Consider the following 26,270-nt stretch of genomic DNA (forward strand, 5'->3'; position numbering starts at 1 on the left):
TCTCTCTTTAAATATATAAATTATTTATTAATAGCCTAATAAAAAATATCTTATTTTTAAATGTTATAATCATATAATGAATAAATTTCTGTATATTATATATAGCTGTTTTCAATATAAAAGCTTCTCTCTGTTGATGGCATGGGCATTCTGACATCTCTGTGCAGCAGAAACGTCAAATCGCCGTGCGTCAAGCGCACACGTGGTCGCACCAAACCTTATTGCACGTCCCTCATTCTCTCTACTGCTGTTGTGTTTGCAATCCAGCCTTTAAATTACACGAGTATTCTAATCTTGTATATATAAGTAATCTTGGGAATAATTTAATATTTATATGTATCCGAAATTTTTCGTAGAGAATAATTATGATTCAAAACCATTTTTTAATTTTTAAAAATCTATTTGCTTGACAAATACATTTATTGAATTTTCTAACCATCTAAATTTTAAGAATTGCAATTTTAGTAGTTATATAATATTAAAATGAAAATAATATTTGATTTTAAGTTGAAAAAATTTATTTCTTGGAAATTAGTATCAAGAAATAGATTTAAAAGAGGACTAAAAAAAATTTCCAAAATCGCAATTCTTCAAAAATTCCTGATTTAATGGATAATGCATAATTTTATCTATATTTCTGAAGAGAAAAACAATAACACCGAATATTGCATATAAATTTGTTTATTATTATCTGTATAATATATTTGAAACAATATCATTCTACAACATTGCATAAAAATATACAAAGACATGAAAAAATGTCTTGACTCTCATTCGATAAAACATGTTTATGAATAATTGCTTAGTACTGCATCGCTGTTATATATGTAACTGTAACCAAAAAGATTCGATATGTCGATTGTGTAATTTGCAGTTTGATCTACGTTTCGTAAAAATGTTGGACTGAAAGTCACAAAACAATTCATAAAAATATATTATAAACATTTTAAATTTAGCCACAGGCAAATATTATCGATAAATTTGATTTAATATTTATAACCGATATATACATATATGGGTTACAAATATATATTAAAACAAATATTGTTCATAAATTGTTTCAATAACAATGCTGATAAATTTACATCGTTTAGAAACAAGTTTCTAATTTTTTTCAAAAATATCTAATTAATTATTATACAATATAATCGTGAAAGTAAATTAAATCTTACATACATTTCTTATGCAATAAAAGAAAATTGTCCTGGAGAAATTTCTTTCTTGGAATGCGTTGCACAAGAAGCGTAGATTTAATAATTAAAGGAAGAAACAATGAGACACACATAGGATGTGTGCATCTACTGTGTCATAAACATGTTTAGAGAGTACGTAGGCCAGAAATAAAATTCGTTACGTTTAAATTAACTTACGTTTTAAAACGTAAAAACTCGTTTTAACATCAACGAAAGATCCATCATGCGCGTGTTGTCGAATGAATTTCAAAAATCGGCGCATTCTCGTACGAACGCAATTACTATTTTCTTTTGAGATCATCATTGGCCGAAGAATAACAATGCTAATCATAATATTAATAATGACAATAGTAATAACTAATAATATATAATGGTAATAATATATAATCATTGTGTATATCATAATAATATAATATAATAATATATAATCATATATTTTACTTAATATAATAGTAATAAAAATAACTATCCGTAAAAGTATGCTTTATTAGGAGAGATATACCTATAACTTATGTACATATTTTTTCCGTGCGTGTTAATCCTCGCTTCCTGCTTTTTCTTTTTTTTTTAAATTACGTATCGTTACGATAATTTACTATTACTCACCACGGTAGCAACATAAATAATAATGCAACACTATTATTTACAGATTCGCTTGCTCTCTTTCTCTTACACGTATTTTCTTTCACTCATTCTCTTATACTTGTGTTCTCTTTCTTTTATTGCTGCCTCGCTCGATCGCGTGCGTTGTATGCGTATATTTGGCGAATCGCCCGATAATCAACGATGCACTCTTCGATGCAAACGCATATATTACGCCTTTTTATTAATCCTCTCTTGACAAAATTATACAAAGATTCATTTATCTGCTCGCGATATCGACAAGAATCGAATAGTGATCTAATAAATTAGAGAGGATTAAATCGATCGATGCTACCTATTCTTTTCGAGGAGGATGCGTTTTATATTCATTATTAACAATGAATATACATATAAGTTAAGCATTAACAATAAATATAAAACAATCATCACATAAAACACACACGCACGCACGCACGCACGATCGCATCGCCCTCGTGTCGCGAAAGCGATTCGGCGAAAGGAGTAACTTTCGATTGTGCCTTCCGCGCGAAATCGGCGCAATTTTCCGCAGCTTCCTGAGATATACATATACGAAGATAATTTTAGAATTCAGAGCACACGTGTGTCGGCTCTCTTCCGCGAAATGACGAATCGAAAGACGTCTCGATCCTCAGGGCGATGCATCGTTTCGCATGGCATTTACACGATCCGTCTTGACGGATCCTTCGAGAGCGATTCGCTGGACCGGGAAGATTTCGCGAAGAGAAACGTCTCTCTGTCGTATTCGCCATAGAACGCGTCCGAAGGGAGCCGTCTGCACGATCATCGATCATCGCAATGACGTCGTCAGGAAAACCGCCCCCGCCCGATCCATTCGCGTCGTTCTCTCTCTCTCATATTACATACTGTGTCTATCTATCCTCTTCTCTTTCTTATTTTACGTCTACAATATTTACAGCGACAAAGAAAACGAAACATCGATGCACCGCATGTCATCGTCGAGCTCTCTTCGTCGATATAATCACCCCCTCCCCCCTATAAACTTACTTAATTTTTTTTCTTCTTTTTTTTATGTATATGTATATATCAAAACCTTTTCGCGTAGAAATACTGATCCCACTAAATATCCCCCGTGTGGTGATTAATTGATATCTAAGTTTCCGACCGACTGTCTTAGAGCGTACAATCTTCTCTCGTTCAAGATTCTTTCTTCATTTTTTTTCTTTTTTTTTTTGCGAAAAAAGAAGACCGCGAGGGAAGGAAAGGTTGTGGAAAAACGTGTGAAAACATTGCTCCCGATGTTCAGAAAAGACGACTGTTGCAGCGTCCAAAGTTATTATAAACTTTTCGTCCTCAGAATGCAAATACAGCGTATAATTTCGATACATTACCACGTTAATACAAATGCTCGTTATCGAGAATGAAGATTTCACGATATTCGCGAGCATCCCTCGTACATATCGCCCCGCGCACCGTTACATCGCGAAAGGTCAACGCGCTAATTGATATCGCGTTTCACGATATATTTTCACGAGCGAGACTCGGCCGTCGTCGTTGTCGGGGAATTGTTATGAGGAAACGTGCGATGTCGGCCAGTGGATCGTTGTTCTGCTTGCGCATCGGATCGATGAAAGCGCAGCTCGTGCGAGACGACGAGCCGCGAATACGACCGGCTCAGAATACGGCTGTACCGGGCATCCCAAATGACGACGCTAACAATTTCCGGAAGTATCCTCTGGAAATGATCTTTCGCACTTTGCCGAAATCATTAAGATACAGACGGGAATCCGGAACGATATTTTCGAAGAGCGTAAATGCAGGATGAAGCGGGGAATAGATCGAGGTAACGACCTCGTGGACGAGAAAATTAATGAAATTCGTCTCAGGAACGACGAAACACGTTTCAAGACGCGTTTTCGCGCCGCGAGGATGAAAAAAGCAGAGTGCGAGCGCTGTAAATCGAATGAGGTCCTCACGCGGACCAATCCTTATCGCGATCGTAATTTTATGAGGAGCCGGAACGACGAATTGACATTTTCAGGGTGCGCGATTCTCGCAAACCCTTCGCTATTTCCCCCTCGCCCCCTCCCCCTCCTTCCCCCCATCGTCGCTGCCGCCGCCCTTGTAATCCTTATTCCTCATCGCGGCGGCAGTGGCGGCGGTTCCTATCCCTTGCTCCCATTCTCAGTCTGCTCGTTTCCTCTCCCTCACGGTGATATTGATCCTCCTGCCGCGAGGCCCACCCACGAGCAGCAACGTTAGGCTGCTACTCGACCTAGTGTTGGATCGTAACACAGATCGAGACGCGAGAGCTGGTATTTATTCCAAGATTTTCAAATTATGAGAGAAAAAGATAAGATAAAATAATATATTATATATATGTTATAATAAATATATGACTGATAAATAAAAATCTTGATTTGCAACGGACTGAAGATCTTTTAAGGAAATAAAATGTATCGAAAAAAGTAAAGTGAGATATTATGGAAAATCTTACGTTGCCGATCGCGAAACATTTGCGTTATTGCGACAGGATAACATGCTGAATAACGCGCATTAATTTTCGAGTGAATCGATATTAAACGAGATAAATCACAATAATTTATCATTTCGGAATTTTCCGCATAACGAACGCGCGCGCGGATTGAATTTATATTTCGTTTCAGTCGATTATAAATTTTCATTGAATAATATAAATACAGTATGATGAATAAGACGAGTCTTTTTGGAAGATATTTTTATAGAAATTCAACGCTTTTTTATGATTAATAACAAAATCCAACATAGAATTTATTCTATATATAAAATGCCCGTCCTTCTTTTATACATATTTATAGATATTTATATATATAGATATATATATATAGGCATATAGGTATATAGATATATATAGATATATATATATATATATATAGGTATATAGATATATATAGATATTTATAAATAATACGAATATATACACCCCAATCATAATTAGAGAAATTAATACGTCGCATTAATTTCCTTCGCATTGATTACATGCTCCTTCGCAATCGATTATCGCGACAGTGTAAAAAAATCAAGATTTCTCAATGATGTGTGATTCTCCTGTCAGCGTACGCGCGTGCATGTAAATTCCCGTACAAACTTTGAGCGTATCCTGACATCGTATGCTAATCTTTTAACAACTCGATAACAAATGGATCAATTTTTTTAGGCACTGCTATTAATTTTATCTGCTCGAAAAGAGAGAGACAACGATCCACTGTGACAATCGACATCAAGCATTTTTGCTTTCTTGGTTGGTCCCTGATGCTCTTTTTCTTATAACAATGCGCAATTTCGCCTTCCTATTCTTATCCTCCTTTCTCGTTTGTGCGAAAAAGTACAAACGATAAATAAACATTAATATAATAGTGGTGATTTTCATCGATCTTCCCATGTTAAAAATAATTAGAATTAGAGCACTATTTTTCTTTTTTCCACCTCCTTTGTTCTCTATTATTTTTTTTTAGATTATATCAATGTGGCCCCAATATTTTACAAGAGGATAGAATAATCTGCCCAATGAGAATTTAAAAAAAAAAGAATTATTCTATCTTGACGCTATTCAATTGGCGCGAGATTTATCATTAACTTTTAGCAACGGGTTGCGACAATAAAATCCAATCAGAAGTCTTCGTGCACACTTTCGGCGGACAATCAAGAATGTGTTTTTTTTGCATATATGTATATATGTATTTATATATAAAAAACATTATATAACATACAAAATGCACATCCTCGACTATTTGCTGAAAACTTCCAAATTTTATTGTCGCGACTCGTCTAACAATTAGCAATAAAACAAATAATAATAATAATCAAAGAAATTAAAAGAAATTAATGCGACGTATTAATTTCTCGTAATCATTATTGGAGCGCATATCTCATGTATAAATATCTATAAAGAAACATTATACAAAAAAATACAAGCATTATACATAGAATAAATTCTATGTTGAATTGTTATTAATAATAAGAGTGTTGAGTTCCTACAAAAATATCTTTTCACTTCGATATAAACTTTTCTAAAAAGAAAAAAAAAGAAAAAACAATATCATTTCATTAATCGTACTATGTATTGTCCGACGAAAATTTATAATCGTTCGAAACGAAATAAATTCAATGCTATAGTCTTGGAAAATATTAAAGCCGTAACAAGATACAAACAAATAAAAAGGAACGAAAGGATGAGAAGGAACAGATAAATGCTCTAATTTTCAATATCTTTAAAATGGGATAATTGACCAAAATTGCATCAGCATTATATTAATCTATGTTTATCATTTTATACGTTTCGCATAAACGAAGAAGGGGAAAAAGGCAGGAAGTCTTTGTGCACGCTTTCGGCGAACAATCGAGGATGTGTTTTTTGCGTGTATGTATATATGTATGTATGTATATACATGTATGCATGTTTGTGTTTGTGTGTGTACACATACATACATACATTTAAGCATGGGATTCAATATATCTCTGCTTCTCTTATAATACAATATTAGTAGTTCTTTCTGGGCTTTTTGCCTTTAAAAATGGTACTTTTGATTAGACGAACCACAGATCGCTATTCTTTTTGTTATCTATGGAATGTATCGGTATTTGGAAGATTAGTTTCATATTTCTTTTCTTTCGTATAGCATTGAACTACGTTATGATGTTATTAACAATTCTACATACAAACAATTTGCACGAATTTCAATTTTGTTCGTGTGATACTATAATCTGATTTAAATAATCTGAAATAAAACATATATTTTGATAAGTAAAAAAGAATGAAAAATATCTCTGTTAAATTACATTGCTAAAATTAATGTAATACTTTAAAAAAAAAATCTTTATTGTATATAGATATTATTATATATAGAAAAATTTATTATATATAGAAAATTAGAAGAAATTCGAAATTTTAAGATTACAGTTTAGACAAATACATAAATAATAAGAATTTTATTATATATAAAGTATATACTTATATGTAGCATAATTATTAAAATAATAACGATAGACAATGATGTAAATGGATATGCCATGGATAAGAAATTTAAGGAAAAAGTGTAGTAAAAGAAAACATGAAAAATAGATGTCCCAACACATATGGAGTACATTTGCCAATCAATAAATATATTTATTAAATTTTAATCTCGAATGTTATATAGCATTATGTTGTTCACAAATAATGGTGAGGTAGAAAGTGAATACAATATATCTCATATAATACATTCCGCAAAATTCCAAGAAATGATTGCGAAAATACGTGTAATTCATCGCATTGAAAACGGGAACAAAATCAATTGAAATTCATGATTTAAATCATTTGTATGCAGAGTTATTAATGTCACAATTAAAAAAATAATAGTTTAATGCTCTAAAAGAGAAAAGAAACTTGCAACTAATCCTTCTTTCGTTCCATTTGCGTTTCCATTTATGCATCATGTTACCGTCATATATATCATCATTATAATTACTATATCATCTCATTGTATATATATGTATATAATAATCTTTTACAAGTTTCTTATTTTGATATACTCGGCTAAACTGTACAATTTTAACATTTCGAATTTCTTTAATTTTTAATATCTATGTACAATAAAGATTTCTCTTGTTGAAGATATCGCATTAATGTTATCAATGCGATTTAGCAAAAAATTTTCTCATTCTTTATTGTATCGACAAGCTGGCGCAAGGTAACCAATTTTTGTGGCCGAATACGGTCAGCCAAGTAAACTCTAATCGTATCAATATTTCTATCTAGTTGCGCGGATTTCGACGTGAAAGATCAAGGGAGAGGAGAATCGTTTTATGGAATGCTCGTCGAAGTCACTACAAGTGTCGTCGACGCGAGCACTCGAAAAGATTTATCGATCGTTTTCTCGATATAGCCATAGGCGAACTTGAAAAAATAGGAGTCGCGAGTTCTCGCGTTTTTCTCCAAGCGCGCAATCGTTGCTAAATAAGAAAACGAGAGATATCGAACGATTTCCACGTATCTCTTGATATCCCACGCTACTATATCTCCGTTGGATTAACTTCCTCGCCTCCCCCGACGGTTTATCATTACAAAATTAAATTTTACTAAAAAATGTGATTCCCTAGAAGAATAAGTGTCGGTGACCGCGAAAACGGCGACCGAGAATGCACTACAACCGGTTGTGGAACGTAGTTGCATCGGTAGGTAACTGTCACTCAGTCGTCAAATATAACAAACGAACTTGCAATAAACAATATTCACGTATGTTACCAACTTGTGCTCGTTCCTTCGTCACGAGGTCGGAAGTCAGCAAAAATTTTTCTATTACATAATTATTATCCTTACATCATATTTCATAAAACTCGCACATTTGAATTAACACACGTCTTATAGAAATTGTTTCTTTCCCATTCAGAATTAAATTTTACTACTAAAAAAAGATATTACAAACAAAACTCTTTGACTCTCGATAATATGCTCAAAAAATTTGCCCAAAAACTTTTATAATACAGTAAGAGCAAAGATCGATATGGCGTCGGACGAAATGAAATTCGTCAGTATCGTCGCGCCAAGTATTTTTTACTTAATATATATGTGTGATCGTGTCCTATAATATAATAAATTAGCATATCGGCTGACATACCGACCATACAGCAAACGTAATGATCTCATTACAGAATATCGAGATTGAAACCGGCCGTAGAATCGAGAGAATTAAGCAATTCTTGAGCGCTGAAATTCGACGTGTCTCCCGTAGGAAGATTTTCCAGGAATTCGAGGCTAAAGTCAGCGGCCGCTACGGACGGATCCGTAGTAGCGGTAGGCGGTGGCGGTTGAGGGTGTTGCTGCGGTGGCGGCAGACTCCGCACTCCCGGGCTACCGGCGCCGTATTGCTGATGCGGATGCAACGGAGAACCTAGATATATTCGAAATTCATTTATTATTTATCTCAGAATTATTGAATAAAAAAGCCATACTTCTTGAAAGAGAAATAACACCCTTCGTAATGTGATATTCCAACATTACTCATTCCTCGCATAAACATATTTTTTCTTGATGTTAATATTCGTGATACAGATATCGAGAACAAATAAATTTATGCGAGGTTTTACTTAATAGGATTTAATTAATTTATATTAAAAATTAGAATCGAATTCAAGTGTAATTTTTTATTATTTTGCTTAAAGTGTTTCGCGTACTTACCAGTTCCAGTAACGTTTACCGAACTAACGGAACTTGTCTGTGACATCTGCATCTGCAATGGCATTTGGTTGTTGTTCTGCTGCATGGCTAGGGTTTGTTGTTGGTGCTGTTGCGTCAACAATTGTTGCATCTGCGTACTGTTAGCCATTCCCGAGCCGGCTATATTACCGTTTTGCGAACGGATTAACTGTTGATGCTGCATCTGGGCCGCGGTCATTTGCATTGTGCCGCCTGCACCACCCATGCCAAAGCCACCTATGAAAAATCACATGATTCTATAAAATCCTGTATGTCAATTTTATAAATAACTTTTACGAACAATAATAAATTCATTCATTCGAAACGAGTTCAATTTTTCGTGAAATTTTCCGAATATAATTTGCATTTATATGTTCATATATAATCCGTCTATTCAAAAAATGAATAAAATGTAGTTTTCCGATAAAAAACGAGAATGTTATTCAAAAAAATTAACAGACAAAATATAAGAGCAGTCTGATTAGTAACTGATAATATCGAGATTACAAGGACCATTCTCCTTCTCTCTCTCTTGTTCTCGGTATTCACCTTGGTGACCTTGCTGATTGAATTGCGATCGCATCTGCGCCTGAAAGCCCTGCTGCTGTTGCTGCATTAGAACGTGTCGTCCCCATTCCTGTTGAGGGCCGCGACCCGCGATACTGTTCCCAAGGCCGTCCGGAGGACCGACACTAACATTGGGCGGCCGTTGATTGTTAGTTCTCGGATAGCCTAGCCGTTGGTGCATCTGATGCATGCCGCCAATAGCGGCCATCCCGCCGCCACTCATGTACATATTACCACCGGCCGCATGTAATGCCTGCTGTTGCTGCTGTTGCGCCATTTGCGGCCTCATCATCGGACCTGCGAAAAACATGTCGCATCGTGATGTAAGAAACTCTCATTGCTGTTAAATTTGGCATTTAAAAATAAGAAATCCATTTTTTCATCTAAATATTTTAAATTATTTATCAAGATCTGCTTCTTAATTAAAGATTAAAACTTGTATTTCTTAATGAAAGATTAAAACTCACTTTACACAATTTTAAAACATAGGTAGTATTTTAGAAATTTATTAATCTATGAATTTTTATTAAGAATAATAGTTATATTTCGATAAAGACATCGAGAATATGATAGTATTGGATTTTATATGTATATAAAATCTCTTTTTCCTTTTTTTCTCTTCCAGATTTTAATTAAATTACAATACCTAGAAAAATAAGTAGACAATTTAAGTGATAATTTTAAATATCTCGTGTATCTATATTGACTAAAAGAAATAATTGTTTATATTAATTCAGACTTTTATGTGTCCCTAAATAATTGTTTGATAAGATTGCCTCAATTAAATTAGAGAGGAAAGTACACAATAAAGATTTGCAGATTTTTGCTCGAATAGAATCTCGGGAAAACCGGCGTCGACCCGATCGATAGGAGTCTTGTAGAGAGGCCAGGGTATATAAGGATAGTTTCGACTCCCTCTCTCTCCCTCTCCAGTTCCCTTCCCCTTTCCCTCTTCTTCTCTTCACCATCTAGCTTGGAGCGAATCCAGCAGGACGTCAGCATCGCGTTCACGTTCGGTCAAATTCTTTTCGCGCTAACATTCAACGCGCAATCCGTGTCAAAATATCGAATAAAGATGGATGTACTAAAACCTATGAAATATTTATTTATTGCGAGTAACAAACATTATTATTGCAAAATTTATTTCTCTTCAATCGTTCGATTGAACGTGACCGACGATACATATTTATGATACGAATGTTCAATTATAAATGAAGGAATAATGAATGGATTAGATATTAGATTGATAGAATCAATAAGATTTGTTTTTGTTCGAACTTACCTGACGGTGGCATAGGTTGTTGCGTAACTCTACGCATGGGCCCAGCATTCGCGAACCTCGCCTGCTGACCCATCCCGATACTAGCGTGCATCATCTGTGCTTGGGCCGCGGCCTTGTATTCGGGCGGTGGCGGCCTTACAACAGCTCCCATTCCGCCTGCCATGTGCTGCTGTTGCTGCTGCTGTATCACCTAAAATAAAAAGAAAAATACACAATTAGAAATAAGAATAAACACAAGATATCTTATATTAATAGATAGAAATAATAAAGGCGAGGTAGTTTGACATTAATTCGAGGATTATACGAGAAGACGTTCTCGTACTTGAAGATCTCGATCGATGGACGTACTCTTTTAAAATCACACGTGCCGATTTTATGATTAACTACTGTTTTCTCTGTTTTCTCGCAGGAGAGAGCTTTTCCTCTCTCGAGTGAGAAAGCAAAAGGGCGTTACTCGTCTAATCGCAGGTTGCTCGAGAATAGAAAGAGACGTCGGCTAGTGCCAACGAACAAGAGGGGATGAATAGGAAGGCGAGGAGAAAGAGAGAGCGAAAGGGTGAATGTATCCGATGACGAGAGGAAAGCAACGGAGTTTGTCTCGGCCACATCGCGGTCGCTTTCCTGCGGTGATCGCTGTTCTTTCGTTGTGTCGTACGTCTCTCTTTCTCTCTCACCATGGACTTTCCTCGCGCCCGTGTAACACCAGGAAGCGAAAAATGCAACGTCGATGGTACCGACTTGTGCAACGTCAAATATTATTCCCCTTCTCGCTGATCTCGATAATTCGCACCGAGTGCAACGATGCGCCAATAGGTCATCGGTTATGAATAGTATCGTAACAGTTTAGAAAGAATAGAATATAATGCTTCAATAGAGTGAGACAAGCAGATTTTTAAAAACAAAGGGATCTAGAAAAAGTTCCTATTTTTAATAGCATTGTTTCCAGAATTCGTTATTTTCGCGAGAAAGAGATATTTATAAAGTTTATAGTTTAATTATATTAATTTGTATTTCGCTAATATGAGGTTGAATGGCTTTCCATTTGTGTGTCACGAGCTTGAATAATTCCTAGAACTCATAGATATCCGTTGTACGATGATGCTCGTTGTTCCATGCACGTTAACTGTTCTAATAAAATGGAATAAATACCAGACCGATTATTCCAATATCGTTGTGAATCTGTCAAATAAGCGATAATTGAGATCGTGTATGTGTCTATTTATATGGAAACGTATGCGAAAAGGAGAGACTGCAAAATTCGATAAAGATATTGACTAAATCTAAATTTATAATTTCAGGATTTACATATGTATATTTAAAAAATATTTATATAAAACAATTACGCATATATATATTATAACAAGATAAATATAATTTGATAAAAATCGTAATATATGTGCAAATATATATAGATAAGCAAAGATAAGTAAACATGTGACTCTCTCTCTCAGACAAATATTATGCTTCTTTAATTAATCGGGAGATTTTTTATTAATTGATGATCAATTACACGTATATAAGTATGAGAACATATTTCGATTAAAATAAAATTTTTATTTGCTTTATATTTGCCACACTTATGAGAAAATAACTGAGATATCTAATTTCGAAAAGTAGCCAAATTAATTTTTCTTAAGTTTGCAATTTCTATTAATAAAAATATTTATATATCAAAAACATAAAATTAAAAAAAAAGATTTGATTGTTTTTTAATCTAGGCATCATAATCATTCTTATTTAAATTTATCTTATTTATTCAGAATAATTTTCTTTTCTTTATATTAATTTTGAGAGAATTTTGAATTTTATTGAAATAAAAAATGAAACAAAATATTGATGCATGCTAGATAGTTGTTTTGTCCAATATTTATTGTGGGTAAAGAAAGAGGAAAGAGATACATGAATACCATATTAGAAGGCAGCGATTTTTCTAAATCAAATCCACTGATTTTAGTGTTGTGTGAAAAAAAAATACGTATAAAAATAGAGCATCTGCAGCGTTTAAGTTAATATTTGACATGCGCATACTAACATTAGTCGAGTTCACGTGAATATTCGGGATAAGATCATAAGAGCTGCTTTGGACTGTTCTAGATAATGCAGTGCTCTCTCGCCCGAAGCTATCCCTGGAAGAGCGAGTGAGTAACAACTGCGCGAAATGTACAATTAGTAACTGGAGCACGACGTTGTCTTCGGTACCTTAACATTATCAAGATAATCGCGTCGCGCGCTGCGACTGAGTCATCTGCCCAATAGGCGACTCGTTGCGAGATCTAGGCGAGTGCGATCGCGTGCGACTCGCCAAGAGTTTCGTGTGTGCATCACGCAATTTTGCGTTGACTTCCCGACTACGCGTTTAATCGTGACGATTCCGTGAGAACGAAAGGAACAAGCTGCGATGAATAAGGAGAGTCTAACTTAAATTAATTTAAAAATTAATTAATTAATTTCTATAAATTTGATGCCAAACATGTATCTTGATTACGAGAAGAGCACGATTAAAGAAAGATTTTTGAAAAATTAAAAATCAAAAAGGATTTTATCAAATTCCAGAATGAGAGAAAAAAATCAGAGATGTAATTCATGCAAAGATTGACGGATTTTTACAAATTGTTTATTCAATATCCTCAATTTAATACGAGCAGTTGCATATTTTACGCGATTGAGCAAATTGATTGAAAGACGAAAAACCATAAATAAAAATATATGTATCGACGATACTTGATCTCATGTGAAGCGCGAATAATCACCTAATTCACCGATATATTCCCGCGATCGAGTCGAGTCGCGGCTCGATTTATTCCCTTTCTCGATCATCGAAACGGATTCCTCACGCGGAAACTCTGGCAAAAACTTTTCCATTGTTCCCTGGTCGTGTCTCTGAGAAAGCATCCCGCGCTATTTGTCCTATTTGTGTCTGCTTCTTTCAACGCGGCGGGACACAGAAGTTGCAAAAGACCTAGTAGCGGTACCTGTTGCATACGAACGTCGCGGAACCCTCTCTCCTCTTTTTCTCTTTCTCTCTCGCTCGAGCTTAATGTCTTAGATAATGTGCCATCGGAGGTATCGCGAGCTTACCTACATAGACGATCGTCACGGTGCAAGTTTCGCGATGTAACGACTCTTAATCGCGAGTCTCGAGTTCGCGTAAGTACGAACGGTACGAGGTAAGAATGCGAGAACTCGGAAGGAAAACAATAATCGCGTGAAAATGTATATATATATAACATACGTGACATAGTTGAACAAGAATTGAATATTGATATAATTAACGCGTCACGAAAAGACTTTTATTTCAATCACCGTACGTTAATTCGTAAACGATGATCGTTTAGATCAGTAGCTGTTTTACGGAAATTGACAATACGTTTCGAGAATGTATTCCAAAACTCACATCGGGACATGTATTTTTGCGGTATATGAAACCATCTCCTCCTGCAAACTTATCAACGCAAGAATGAACAAAATGCGCGTTTACTTGTTGCGCGCGCATCAGTTGCTGCTGCTGCTGAAGAAGCTGATGCTTCGCGTGCTGATGCTGGTCGACCTGGGCCGGTGACACTTGCTGCGGATGGCCCCGCGCTCCTGGACCGGCTGCTCCAGGTTGCGGGACTCCACCAGCGGCCGCAGCCGCGGCCGCCCTTTGCCTTAGACTCTGCTGAGTAAAGTTGATGGTCTGAGACTGTGATACCGAGCAGTAGGTATCGGTCTGGTTGGCCGAAGGCACAGCCTGATTCTGCGTCTGTTGATTGAAGTACATGCCCTGCTGCGCCGCGACGGACACGACCGGCTTCAGATCGCCCGTGAGCTGCATGTGCTGGCCGGCAGACACCTGCGAATAAAATTCAAGATTTAGTTTACACCCTGTAGATTACGCGCGATAAAAATCTCCAGCTCGGAGGTAATAAAAGATACTTAAGGATATTTAAATATTTGCCCTACAATAATAAAAAAAATTATATTGAAGTTTCTTAAGTAAGGGAATCCACTTATTTAATCATGAGAATTCACAGAAAAAAATCGCGGTTTCCCGGGAGATAATGGGATAACTTAGCCACGGGAGAGCAGGAATTTTGCTTCTGAGGGAAAAAGTACGATATAAATAAGCAATGGCTATTGTCATCCCTCGAATCGCCGGCAATGATACGGGATGGCTACCGTTCTTCTATATTTGATATCGCGCGACGAAAGAGAAACGGAAAATAAGCCAGAACCGTGTCCAGCGAGTGACCCTTCGACCCTGCCGCCGGCTGTCGAACCCTCGTAATCTAGTTGCGACTTTGTATCTCGATAGCACAGACGCGTACAATTCCCGTCTCGAGCCCCCGCGAGACTCTAAGCATCGCCAAATTGCGTCCCCTACAGAGTCGTCGCTCCTGTGTTTTTATCGGTAAATTACACGATCCGTCGTTGGTCGATTATCGAGTTTGCGACAGAACGAGGGGTGCTCACAATCCGCAACCCCGTCCGAAAAAAAATAAAATAATAGAAGTAGAATCGCGCGCTTGTTGTTTGACTTCACTCTTGTAAAACACAAGCTAGGAACGCTGACAGATGTTTATGCAAATACCCAGGTGTGGAGTCGCCTCCTCCTCTGATAGCCGCTCAGTCTGCCGAAATTTTGAGATATATATGTATGACATACATAGGTATGTATATTAGCGTATACCTACGTGTCCGTAGAGATACGTTTATATACATATATTACGAGGAGTTACGTACATATGTATAAGACGACCATCTACCGATACTTGAGGCTAATTATACGCCAGTCAAGGATCGGTATTTAGTACAACCACTACGTATATAATTTCCTTATATATATATGTACATAAGCATATATCGTATACTCATTTGTAGAGATTATGTACAATTACACGTACACATTTACATGTGTAAGGGAATTATAATTATCATGTCTATTCGCTTCCGATGTGTATCCGTACACATATATTCCACGCGATAAGCAGTCACACACACATACATATATATAATATATACATATACAGTGTCTCTTAGGAATTACCATCGTATTTTCTTTATCAGAATTTTAATCTAGAACTTTAATTATCGAAATATTCAACATGGAAAATTAAAAAAATTATTGATATAATGTAGAATTAAAATTTCTCTTCACTGATCTCAAGAAATTCACGGATGAGGCTATGGAATTCTCGCAAACATATGTACACGTGTATAATTAAGTAGGGAAACATGCGTAGAGATGCAAAGCGTGTAAAGGCACGTCCACGCATGTACAAGTGCAAGATACGCGGAGCAGAACGCAGTGAAAACTCTGCGAATTTGAGATAGGTGCATGCAGTTGTAAGATGGAATTTATCCGGGAAAATAAACACACGACGAATAGATATACGCGGATATGTTCCCGTGCGCACGCGTGTATGCACGAGAATTAACATGGTGGTAGCCGGAGAGGTCGCGTGTCCCAGTAGGATGCATAGAGATATACCGGTTGGTAGGAGGAACCTATTTGGCCGCGCATAATTAGCCTAAATCACGGCGGTGTCCCCGGCGAGAGCCTCTGAACGCGACATCTGCATATCACATATTTTGACACAGCACTTAAAAGGAGTCTGGAAGAGAAGAAAAAAGAAATATACATATATGGCAGATTCTCTTCTTACGTATCGCGAAATAAGGATAAACCAAAAGTTCCAACAAGTACACTAATGGAAGTGCACACGGATCGAAGCATCAGAGATCTGATACTTTAGAACTGAAAAATTCATCGAAACTTTGAGCTAATAAAACATGATCCTGTCGTGTTAACGATCAAAATAAATCTGTCGCGATTGAAAGTTTCAGCCTCGATCGAACGGAGCTCTTACGAGGTAAGAAAAAGCTCTCTTTTCCCTCTGTACTTGTATTTCGATTCGAAACTCTTTCGACGTCAAAGCTCGTGGTACGAAAGCGCGGAAAAAAGCAAAATCGCGAACATGGACGGACGTGGCCCATTTCGAACAAATCGATATTTACACCGAACTCTCCGAATGCCGATATACGACCGCTTGCAATCAAGTTCGTTTAATGATGACCACCATTAACGGATAATTCACAAGAACCGATAAATGGAAGGTATTATGGACGGAATTCATAAATTAAACTGTTTCTTAGATTCGAACGACTTTTTTTACTCAGACATGCATGTGTGTCGTATTGAAAATACTTAATTTTTATCTTTATAACAAGTTTTTTTATCAAGCCTTTAATCAGGTTATTAGAATCGATGTTATTACGATTATTATCGATTTAATTTATTTCTAATAAGTGTTGATTTTCTTTTTTTCCTCTTTCATCGTGCGTCAGTAATAAATGAATTTAAACGATATATACATATTTATAACAAGTTATAAATACAATATTAAATTCTATGAATAATTGAATAATACCGTGTTACGCAATTCCTGTTGCCTATACTTTACGCGATTCGAGATTAATTTCTATACATTTTCATTGCGTTTCCAAGTTCCAGTAGAATGTGATTATATACTGCTTTTATCTACGGAATTTTACTTCGATCATGCGACATTGAAAATCATGACACAACATATTTATCTCACGAATCAATTATTTCTACGATCTAATATCTATATCTTTTACTTCACATAAGAATTAAAATCCTTTAATTGCCAAATCAATTTTATTGATGTTTATCTCAAATTAAACAGAAACTAATTTTTATCAGCATTAAAAATATCGTATTAAAAATACGTATAGAGAAAATATCGTATTAAAAATACGTATAGAGTCCTACATAAAATTCGGAGATGGAAGATAATCTGATGGACTTGAGATATTTTATGTACATGATAGTGAAAAATAAGAGGGAGTATAAAAGATTCGAAGATTGAAATAGTGAAATAACCGTGAAGAAAATCTCTGCGTAATGGAAGTGCATGTTTAAATCGTTATTAGTATATATTGCATAGAGCCATCATACTGATCGATATAGCTCGTAACGTGCTATAGACGTGACATGTACATGCACATACATATGTACGCATGGAGGAATCGCATCGTGACTAATATCGCGATGTTGTAATCGCTAATCATAGCGCTCGTGTCCGAGATGCTCACTCGCGACACACATTTTGAAATTGCGCTTTTAGAGAAATGGCCGAAACGCGTTTCGCAAACGCGATCTAAATGTATCTCGAATGCAACGTGGTACAACGTAATTATTCAAGTTTCCCCCTTTCACTGCAGTTGAATTTAGGAAGCAACGTTTCATCCTAATTCTCGTTAAGTATGAATCATACGTAATGGTTCGGCCAGAAGAGAGAAGGAAACATGCCAAAAAATATGCGACTACGCGCATTGTGTCTTGGAGCCGCTTGGAGAACCACTGATAGGTTTTGCCGGGTGCAACGCACCGAGGTTCGCGAATACCGTGTTGCAACGACGATGGTGTCGCGGGAATGGCATCCTGGCGAGTGACCTTGAGATCGGGATATCTCGCGACACGGATGGGGAGAGACCTCGTTTCTCGCGATGAAAACGGAGATGAGCGAGCTATGCGTGCGTTACACCTACGTGGTTTATCCTACGGATTACGCCGGTCGCCGTTCGTAGAACGGTACGCAATTGCGTAGGGAGAGGACTACAAGTGTACGCTGGCGATAGAAGAAGAGAGCCGGGAGGAAGGGATGAAGAAGCGGCAAGAAAGACGAGTGAGGAGAGGGAAAGAGAGGGACGGAGCGAGAAAGAGAGAGAGAACGGTTCTGTGGGCGAGTCGCACGAGTCTCCGCGGCCGGTGACCTCTGCCCCCTCTCTCTTTCCCACCCGACCTCGTGTTCCCCGTACACATGCGATATGTGTTAAACGCCACCCGCGCCACCATCACTACCACCACCACCACCACCATCGCCGTCGGTGACAGCGCCGACGTATCCATCACCTTCCGGTGCGAGCGAGCACGTCCGACGACCCGATCTTCAGCCGCCTATCGTCACCACCCCCGAGCGTCGGTCTCGTCGCTCACCCTTGGTAGCGGATATCGTCACCCTACGCATCAATCGGCGCTATGATACACAGTCGGCCTGCTTGACCTGTGCGAGCAAAGGGGGTGCGTGCAAATCCGATGTTGCGCGCTTCACGCTCGGCCTATCGAGAACATAGAGAATTAATCGCCTCGTCTCATCTTGCGACGCGTCTGCGAGAATTAGGTGGACTGTACGCGAATACACACATCGTTAAAGGTGTCCTCACAAGTGCGAACGGCATCGTACAAACATGATTGTAAGCATTTGTGAAATTATCGAGCGAGTTTTATTCGATATATATTTTACGAAAAATAAAATAAAATTATTCGGCAGAGATATTTCGCTTTTATTTCCAGGAGATTCGCATTATATTCTGAATTCGTGAAAATTTTAGCCTGTCGCAAATAGTTTGCTAATTGAAGATCGATGTATCGCACACGAATAGCAACATACACACACACACATACGTATGCAGAAATATCGACACGTATCTAACAAAATATTTTCTGCAAATAATCGCATTGCAAGTATTCTAACGATTTTCTGCAAATAATCGCATTGCAAATATTCTAACGTTTTAACGTCAAATTCTAGAATCTGTTCTTCAAGATCGATTTGTAATTAATTCCATGTTACATATCAGCGTCGTTCGAAATCTTTAATCTTAAAATAAGATACTTTGATTTCGTGCAATAGTCGAGAATTTTCGGATAAATCGATTGCATTGTTGTTTCCATGTTTTATTACTAAATCGAAAAGCTTCATAGCTACATCAGTTTTTTGATTAACCGTCGAGCAAGTAATTGGCTAAAGAAACGAGAATTTGTTTTCGTTGAAAAAGAATAATTATGTCGATAGAATTTTAATTATCTTATTTACATTTATTTACCCTATTTATAACATTGAGATTACTTTATAAAACCTACAGGAATTTTCTTTTTGGAGGAGTCTCAATATTTGCCGTAATCTTTACTCTCTGCTTTTTTCCCCTCGACCTTTCGCAGACCCATTTTCTACGGTTCAGTTCAAGTTCACGAGTAGTTCGACCGATTCGCCCTTCGCGTCTACGGGCACGAAGACCTTCACAGCAAAGAAGTCGATCATGGAAAAATTCAGTAGTGCAGCCGCCACAATCGTCAGACATGATACAGTCCCTTCTTCGATAACGCCGACTTTGATCGTCGTGTACTCGTCGAGGAAAGCAACACGCCTCGAGGAGAACTTGAACATTGTGCGTTGATCAGCGAAAGCAACACGCCATAAACAGACTTCAGCAGAGTTCGCTTTATTATGTTACACCATGTTATAATATATAATGACCTAGTGCTCACAATTATTCTAGGAAAATGCATCATTGATCCTCACGATTTATCAAATTATCATCAAGACTGCAATTAACAGATTTTAAAATATATCGATAAAAAAATATCATGGTTAAAATATAAATAGCGCATTTATGTATAAATAATATGTATAATTTACCTAAAAATGGCTCGTAGAACAAATATATTATATAAGTGATATTCTATTACTTGTGCTTCTTATCTTGGAGCTCAAGTAAAATCGGAAAATGTAATACGCAAAGGTGAGTGACTGCCCTAACGATATTGCCGAGTTAATTCTGAACCGAAGCTCGGATCGATAATGAGCGCTTCGTGGGTATTCTATCCACCTGGACTCTAAAAACCGGATACCCTCTAGATATCTCGTCGGTGTACGGTGAGGGTGTGGTGATCACGTGATTGTGACGGTGACAGGCCCGTATAAAACGAGGAGGGTTGGAAGACAGAGAGAGTTCCGTGAAGGATTTGAAGGCCGCACGCGACCACCACCTACATCTCTGCCATAATTCTAATGTTTCTTTTCTCCATCGTCGCTTCTTGGGTGCCATCTGTCTCCTTCATTCTCCCAAAGCTTCTGTTCGCCGTTTCCCTTTTCTATCCCTTTCTTCTCCCTCGACTCTTTCGCCCCAGTAACGGCCTTCCTTCCTTCCTTCCTTCCTTCTACTCACTCGAGCCATTGGATTGTTCGATACTAGGTACTGTCGAGAAAGTAGTGCCATAGGCGTCGCTCATTGGGGGACGGATTTCAATTTTATATGTACGCAATTTTGCATATACGTGTAAAACTAGAATACAAATATGTATATACAACACTATTTATTGTTGCAACAACTTTAGCAGCAATCAATGCTGTTATTTGACCGACGAAAAAAACACATAGATTTACATCGAATAATATTTACAGAAATGTTTTATCTCCCTGGCGTAGCTTTTATTTGCGTAGTTTTTGATATCAAGAGAAAATTGGAAATTTTTAATCTTCCGATGTCTACGATAAATAGCGACACCCGTGATTCGTCGTGTTGACGTTCTACGTCTATCGACAAAAGAAGAAACATACGCCGTAAGAAATATACGAATTCATGAATACACAGGCGCCAGAAATACACGCGCTTCGGGGGAGTAGACGATACAATAAGTGGCCAATTGTCACGCACACATGTGTGCATCACGCAATTCGACCGAGAAGGAAATCGCGAGAAGGGAAGCGAAAGAGTAAAGTCAAGTTTATTAACGAGCCTTTAAGACACAGGTTTCTGCGTAAGATGATAATGTGAGAAAAATCATAACAAAATAAATCTCTTATAGATTTTCTTTACAACGAAATATTATGACTCGTAAAAAATATTACAGTTTGTATTTAATATATTTATAAAGTATATTTTAATTATTTATAATATATATTTTAACTTTTTTTATTTTAATAATATATATTTTATGCAATTATACATCAGAATCTATTGTAAATCCATTTACGATGCAATGTTGTAACAAAATATCTATTACAAGATAAAGAAAAAAATCTATTATGTACATCAAGACAAATTATTTCGACAGGATTAGTTAGCTTTGAATGGATCGATACGAAACGAGTGGGCCTTGAGACTTTTGGACGTGGCAACGACGAGTCGCAGCCACGTGCAACGTTAACGCACTCGCTTAATGACTCGTAGGAAGGGTGGACAAGAAAGTAGCGAAGCGAAGAGGTCGGGTTACGTCGTGAAAGGGAAACGCTTGAATACGGTTTAAGCGGGGCGTGCAGCCAACAACACGCAGGCGGGGGTCGACAGGCGTTGATATTCTTGTGTCGAGGAGCCTGGATATGCACGTGTGTGTGCACATATATGCGTGTATGTGTGTGTCGACGTACGGGACTTCTCCTGATCGATATTACCGTGGTGCACGCCCGTGCCCCTCCGCGTGCACACGCCTCTATTGTGTACATACATTTCTCTGTGCCTTGCGAAATTACTCTAAATCGGTATCCTTTGATATTTCCAGAGATTAGGAAGTCTCATCTCCCATTTTGCAAATCGAGAAAACTATACATCTGACTTTTCTTCATCGAGTTATGTTATGTCGTTGAAAAAAAATCGATTTTACTCCAACAATTTTCTCAGATAATATCCCCCTCGAGAAAATAAGAAATTACATTAGTCGCATAAGTAAATAAATAAATAATAAAGCTGCGTAATTGTAATCGTTTCAGCTCGGCTTGCGGACAAACGTACGTTCCTATTGTCAATCTGTTGTTTGCATGTGCATTATTAGCGACGGTACTTCCGCTGGTTGATGTTCTCTCGAGAAATTACCCTTGGAACATGATAAATTCTCGCTTTGCTCCACTCTGCGCTATACAATGGATCCGCTGACCCGAGAAACTTGTATTGTAAACCGACGATGAAGCGGCCGTGTTGACAAACCGGTGAAGCATCGGAGGACGGGGCGCTGATCGACGATTCCGCCGCGCGGTCCACGAACTTCCGCGCGCACGGGTCGGTCCAGAGATCGATCGGCCGACATCACCGTCTAACCTCGTGGCATTCGGGTTTGTGCGCCGTCAGCGTGCCTCGTCGGCCTCGCGAGACCGAAGGGCGGAATTGCCGGAATTGCGATCGCGCTTGTTGCGCGGACAACGACGACGACGGCGGAAGGGATTAATTTTCATTAGCTCGCCTCTACGTGCGTGCGTATACGTTTATTGAGTAACTACCATCTCGAGGGACGGATCTAAAGTCAGCATTAAATAAACGATTCAGATCCTTCGAATATTTATGACGCGAGCGTCGTAATCGCGTGTCTTTAAAGCACGGGACCGTCAATCGCTGCAAATTGATTGCAATCACATCGGGATTGGATCGGCGCTCTTTTCCTCCCCGTTAATCGCGGATGAGGCACAAAGTAGCTGTAATAGATAGAAATGTAAACTCCGAAGTCGATAATTGAAGCGGCAATAAACGCACGAGCCACTCGAGTCCCAGACGAATTGCAGATTTCTCGTCGTCGAGCGTAGTTTAATCGGTAAGCTTTGAAATGATATTAGCCGATCAAATCGAGTCCCGTGTGTACGTAACCGGAATGAATACGCGGTAGAAGGTGTCGACGTCTCTTCCAGACAAAAGCGCGACTCGGATATTAGTGGAAGAACCAGAGAGCAAGAGTCGATGGTTACAGAGAAAATTGAATCTATGGGTGATTAATTTTGTTCCCCGAAAAAAAGGTCGTATTTATAGACGGCGTCATTATAATATTTTGCAATGATATATTAATTATTTTTCAATAATTTTATAAATATTAAAGAAACAATTTTTCATGTGATTTTACAAAGCCTATAAATTTTATTATTCCAAAATATATTCATGTCTCGCGCCACAATTTTTCTACTGCCACGATTATCTCCCGATCGATCCAGCTTTTTGTCTAAATACAGTATCCGCAGCAATTTTGAAAATAGCTTTAAAAAATTTCCGCCACGACGTCCGATGCTGTTCATTTCATAATGTAAACCAACGGAAAGCATCGTAGTGAAAAACGAGCTTCCCTCATCGCGATATCGTCAATTATAATATTTTAAAGTTGCAATTCCCGACTGGCTTACTCCCGGTTATCCCGATATAACGTTCATCGTTATCGAAAGACCGATCGATATAGTCGTTGCGAGGATACTCTTGGACCGCGCTAGCTGATAGTGAGAGGAGGATGGGGAAGCGGAAGGAGAGCGGGGGTCGAGAAGAATTTAGCGGTGATTCGTGAAGAAGACTGCGCCCTTTGAAGAATTTTTCGCGAGAATGGATCAGAAGGAGAAACTGACAAACTGAGATACGACGGATAAAGAGATGCGATAAAAATACGACTGACAAAAAATAAGGTGGAAGAAGCGAGGGAGGAGGGAGAAGGTTTTGGACCAATGCGATAGAGCGAGAGAGAGAGAGAGAGAGAGGAAATTTTCAACGAAAGCGAGAGAGAGACATGAAGAGTAGCTGCTGCTGGTTCTCCGATATCGATTTCCGATAGGCGGCATTTAGCGCTCTGTATATTCTGTCTGGTCCCCATACGTGTCTGATACGAGGACATATACGTATCCGTGATAGGCACGACACCGTGATACGCGGCAGGCGATCGGGGGTGAGGGAGGGAGGGGGATAGGAAGGAGAGGTGAGAGGCCGCGGGCGCTTGACTGCAAATTGCAGTCAAGCGGCATACAAGGTGACGCAAAGGGAACGGCCGATGCGTTCCCGATGAACCTCGGAGGCGAATGACCCTTTCACGTAGCAATTAGAGAGACCCCGACGAGAGATTGAAGACTGGTTACTCGTGGTGGTGTAAAAAAAAAATAAAAAATAAATTTGAATTAAAAGTTCTTTGTATCTCGAGTATTTCGAGTTTAAGTGAATGAGTTTCTTGAGAAAGACACGAAGCTCTTGGAAAATTTATTCCCCTTTGGTTAAATGTAAAAGACACAGGTTCGATATTTTATATAAAATTCCATAAAGCCAAGATAAAAAAACGGACGCGTTATTTAAGTAATAAAAATAAACACGAATATTAAAATTATGCATTTTTCTATCGCCTTTTACAAACTGATGCATGTATCATAATCGATTCTCTCAAACCGCGACCAAAAAAATAATCCTCGATACGCGGAAGCGACCGATGTAAAATAACGTTCGTAGGATTTATCGATAAAAAGAGCAACGGAGATATGTAAGACGGTAAAGATCGCTGGCAGTTGTAATTAAGTATCGTAATGAAGCCTTCTCGCTTCCGTGCCTTTATAAAACGCAACGTGTTATTATTCGAGTGCACTAACGGTGTGCCATATCGATTGCTATAAATAAGCCCGTACACGTGATGGATACCAGATTCTTACCGGCATATCAACTTTATGATATTACCTCGAATCGATCGTAAAGTTTCAATGTGACGCGCGCGACGATTATTGCCCAGCTAAGAAGCGAAATTAAGCATCGAGCAAATACGAAGTTCTCCGTTATTTACGTCATGCTACGTCTATTTGATCTCAAAGGTCTTGTTTTCTTTTTTCAATCTTTTCAATATACGACAAGAATTCGATTTTGCAGCGTCCCGAAAATGTTACATCGACATTTTCATTGTCGCTAATTGATATCCGATGGCGAAACAAACATATCGACATTTTAGAATGAAAATCTCTATTCCTCAAATTTTATCAGCGTATCCACGGAAGAAAATTAATTAACTTTGTTAACTTCTATTCGCACATTTTTTTATAGACGCAACATTCGATAGAATCATAACAACGTTATGGCAAATTCCAGAGATTTCTCGCACACTTTCCCCAGTGATTCCTGGCTTTCCCGAGTTTAAACAATTTCCTACGCAATCTCGCTTCTTAATCAGCGAGAGAACAAACGATCTTTGATTGTGCCGCAAGGGGTTATCGCGGAATAACGGGGCTCGATTTACACGGAAGGGTCTCGCTTTCTCGCGGATTGAAAGATGCTCTCACCACGAAGCATCAGCGAACGGGTTGGTCATGCAGGGTGTAATTAGCCCGCACAATAGCCAAGGTGCCAGTAAATTCCTCATTAATCAAAACCTCTGCTTCCAAGAGAAGACCTTGCCTCCCCCACTCTTGTTCACTGGGAGGAGAGCACGCATTAATTATTGCTCGCGGTTGGCCTTTGTTTATCTCATCTCTTCTCTCCGTTCCACTCCTTCTTTCCCCTTATCGCTTCACTGTTTTACGAATGATTCCTGGCGAAGCCGATGTCGACACGTTGTTTCTTAATCGCCGATCGATACACCCGTCTAATCACCAATCAGTGCACCCCGGCCACGTTTTCGGGGAGCTCGTATACCAGCACATCCCCACTTACCAGCGAAGCTGGTGATTATAAATACGGAAGCATCGACCCGTTAGCCGTCTCTCGCTTCCACCCCCGTTGCTTTCCCCATGCTTCGTCATGGTTGTGTGCGACACTCACGGACATCTTATGCTTGAGTAAACTTGCCCTAGTTTTCAACTCTTGGCCCGACCCTTAATGGCGAAATAATGAAACCGATCGTATAGGTGCACGAGTCATGCGTTAAATCGACAAGATCTCA

General features: G+C 38.2%; 1 protein-coding gene across 5 annotated transcripts in view; it reads right to left on the bottom strand.

The window, feature by feature from the left end:
• Positions 1-665: 665 nt before the first annotated feature.
• Positions 666-26,270, bottom strand: part of Mam (neurogenic protein mastermind) — a 160,297-nt gene continuing 134,692 nt past the window's right edge. For 4 of the 5 annotated variants that reach the window (XM_083109731.1, XM_083109735.1, XM_083109736.1 and 1 more), the window contains 5 exons: positions 14,232-14,669; positions 10,838-11,027; positions 9,538-9,852; positions 8,971-9,225; positions 666-8,683 (listed from right to left, as the gene is read on the bottom strand). In XM_083109731.1, the coding sequence (XP_082965857.1) occupies positions 8,439-8,683; positions 8,971-9,225; positions 9,538-9,852; positions 10,838-11,027; positions 14,232-14,669 (1,443 nt within the window). In that variant the 3' untranslated portion in view covers positions 666-8,438. The remainder of the gene's footprint in view (positions 8,684-8,970; positions 9,226-9,537; positions 9,853-10,837; positions 11,028-14,231; positions 14,670-26,270) is intronic. The other variant, XM_083109733.1, reaches the window with a different exon arrangement.

This window comes from Camponotus vicinus, unplaced genomic scaffold (assembly GCF_025532165.1).
Source record: "Camponotus vicinus isolate PSW18456_S1 unplaced genomic scaffold, iyCamVici1.0 SCAF_1, whole genome shotgun sequence".
Classification (NCBI taxonomy): domain Eukaryota; kingdom Metazoa; phylum Arthropoda; class Insecta; order Hymenoptera; family Formicidae; genus Camponotus; species Camponotus vicinus.